Source organism: Sprattus sprattus, assembly GCF_963457725.1.
Source record: "Sprattus sprattus genome assembly, contig: SUPER_1_unloc_2, whole genome shotgun sequence".
In the NCBI taxonomy this organism is placed as follows: domain Eukaryota; kingdom Metazoa; phylum Chordata; class Actinopteri; order Clupeiformes; family Clupeidae; genus Sprattus; species Sprattus sprattus.
Window position 1 is genome coordinate 17501 of NW_027667071.1, and position 2500 is coordinate 20000.

A 2500-nucleotide genomic window follows, 5' to 3' on the forward strand; every position below is an offset into this window, starting at 1 on the left:
CACACACACACACACACACACACACACACACACACACACACACACACACACACACAGAGAGAACAGAGGCGGAGAGCGACCCTTGACTCCTCCCCTCCCGGTCGACCGGCAACCAGGAAATGTTCTCCGTGCCAGAAGTAAACAAACCGTCGCGGCTGCGAGCTCGCAAGGAGATTGCACGACAATGAGCTGAAGCGGCAACATAGCGACTCTTCAAGACTCTCTCTCTCACACACACACACACACACACACACACACACCTCCTGAATCAGATCGAAATATGGACGCAAGAATCCCGCGGTGGCTGGCTTGTCTCGCCTTGTTTCTCCGGTTCGCGGGATGTTTCGGAGAAGGTGAGTCGGGCACTCAACAGTGGCTAGCTAGCCAGCTCAAGCTAAAATAACTCGGACCAACGCTAGCGAAATCTCTCTCCCTATCTTTCGTCTCACTAACTTACCCTCCGTGCTGTATCTGTGTTTAACTTAGTAGAGAGACGTCAATGCTGAGTTTAACTCGTCAATGCTGTGATAACTGTGTTTAACTCGTCAGGGCTGCGGTGTCTTCGTTTAACGTAGTAGTGAGACGTAAGGGTTTTCAGGCAACTTGAGTCCACTCTCTTTTAATTAGTAGAGAGACGTTAGTGCGTGGTGTCTGTGTTTAACTCAGTAGAGAGACGTCAATTCGTCAGTGCTGTGTTTAACTCGTCAGTGCTGTGTTTAACTCGTCAGGGCTGTGATGTGTTTAACTCGTCAGGGCTGTGTTTAACTCTTCAGTGTGTGCTGTTTCTGTGTTTAACTCAGTAGAGAGCCGTCAGTGCTGTGTTTAACTCGTCAGTGCTGTATCTGTGTTTATCGCAATAGAGAAACGTCAGTGCTGTTTCTGTGTTTAATTAGTAGAGACACGTCAGTGCTGTGTTTATCTCGTCAGTGTTGTTTCTGTGTTTAACTCGTCAGTGCTGTATCTGTGTTTATCGCAATAGAGAAACGTCAGTGCTGTTTCTGTGTTTAATTAGTAGAGACACGTCAGTGCTGTGTTTATCTCGTCAGTGTTGTTTCTGTGTTTCACTCAGTAGAGCGCTGTCAGTGTCGTTTCTGTGTTTAAATAGTAAAAACGTCAGGGCTGTGTTTTCAGGCAACTTGAGTCCACTGTCTGCATGTCTACCAATAGGCGTGTGTTTGTTGTTGTTGATAGTTGTGAGCGTGTGTTTGTTGTTGATAGATGTGAGCGTGTGTTTGTTGTTGATAGATGCAAGCGTGTGTTCGTTGTTGATAGATGTTGTCGTTGTTGTTGTTGACAGATGTGAGCGTGTGTTTGTTGTTGTTGACAGATGTGACGTACGTGAGCGCGCTCTACTCCAAGGCTCCTCTGAAACTCTCCAAGTTCAGTTGTTGATAGATGTTGTTGTTGATAGATGTTGTTGTTGATAGATGTTGTTGTTGATAGATGTTGTTGTTGACAGATGTGACGTACGTGAGCGCGCTCTACTCCAAGGCTCCTCTGAAACTCTCCAAGTTCAGTTGTTGATAGATGTTGTTGTTGATAGATGTTGTTGTTGATAGATGTTGTTGTTGTTGTTGTTGACAGATGTGACGTATGTGAGCGCGCTCTACTCCAAGGCTCCTCTGAAACTCTCCAAGTTCAGCTCCTTCTCGAGCGCGCGCCTCCACCACTTCAGCGTCCCTGACGACACGGTGCTGCTGAGGTGGCTGCTCACCGTCACCAGAGGCTCTGGGCTTCACTGCGGCTCTCAGAACGTCACTGTGTGAGTTACTGTGTGTGTGTGTGTGTGTGTGTGTGTGTGTGTGTGTGTGTGTGAGAGTTACAGTGTGTGTGTGTGTGTGAGTTACTGTGTGTGTGTGTGTGTGTGTGTGTGTGTGAGTTACTGTGTGTGTGTGTGTGTGTGTGTGTGTGTGTGTGTGAGAGTTACAGTGTGTGTGTGTGTGTGAGTTACTGTGTGTGTGTGTGTGTGTGTGTGTGTGTGTGTGTGTGTGTGTGTGTGAGTTACTGTGTGTGTGTGTGTGTGTGTGTGTGTGTGTGTGTGTGTGTGTGTGTGTGTGTGTGTGTGTGTGAGTGTCAGTGTGTGTGTGTGTATGTGTGTGTGTCTCTGTGTGTGTGTGTGTGTGTGTGTGTGTGAGTTACAGTGTGTGTGTGTGTGTGTGTGTGTGTGTGTGTGAGAGTTACAGTGTGTGTGTGTGTGTGTGTGTGTGTGAGAGTTACAGTGTGTGTGTGTGTGTGTGTGTGTGTGTGTGTGAGAGAGTTACAGTGTGTGTGTGTGTGTGTGTGTGTGTGTGTGTGTGTGTGAGAGTTACAGTGTGTGTGTGTGTGTGTGAGTTACTGTGTGTGTGTGTGTGTGTGTGTGTGTGTGTGTGTGTGTGAGTTACTGTGTGTGTGTGTGAGTGTGTGTGTGTGATACAGGTGTGTGTGAGTGTGTGTGTGTGAGATACAGGTGTGTGTGTGAGAGTGAATGTTGATGGCACTGCACATGCGAGTGTGAGAGAGA

At 47.5% G+C, this 2500-nt stretch overlaps 1 protein-coding gene across 1 annotated transcript in view; it reads left to right on the top strand.

Annotated features, from left to right (window-relative positions):
- Positions 1-267: 267 nt before the first annotated feature.
- Positions 268-2500, top strand: part of pgap6 (post-glycosylphosphatidylinositol attachment to proteins 6) — a gene marked incomplete at its 3' end in the record, with an annotated part of 18033 nt that continues 15800 nt past the window's right edge. Inside the window, exons 1-2 of the mRNA XM_080860887.1 lie at positions 268-353; positions 1585-1762. Coding sequence (XP_080717013.1) covers positions 281-353; positions 1585-1762 — 251 coding nt within the window. The 5' untranslated portion in view covers positions 268-280. The remainder of the gene's footprint in view (positions 354-1584; positions 1763-2500) is intronic.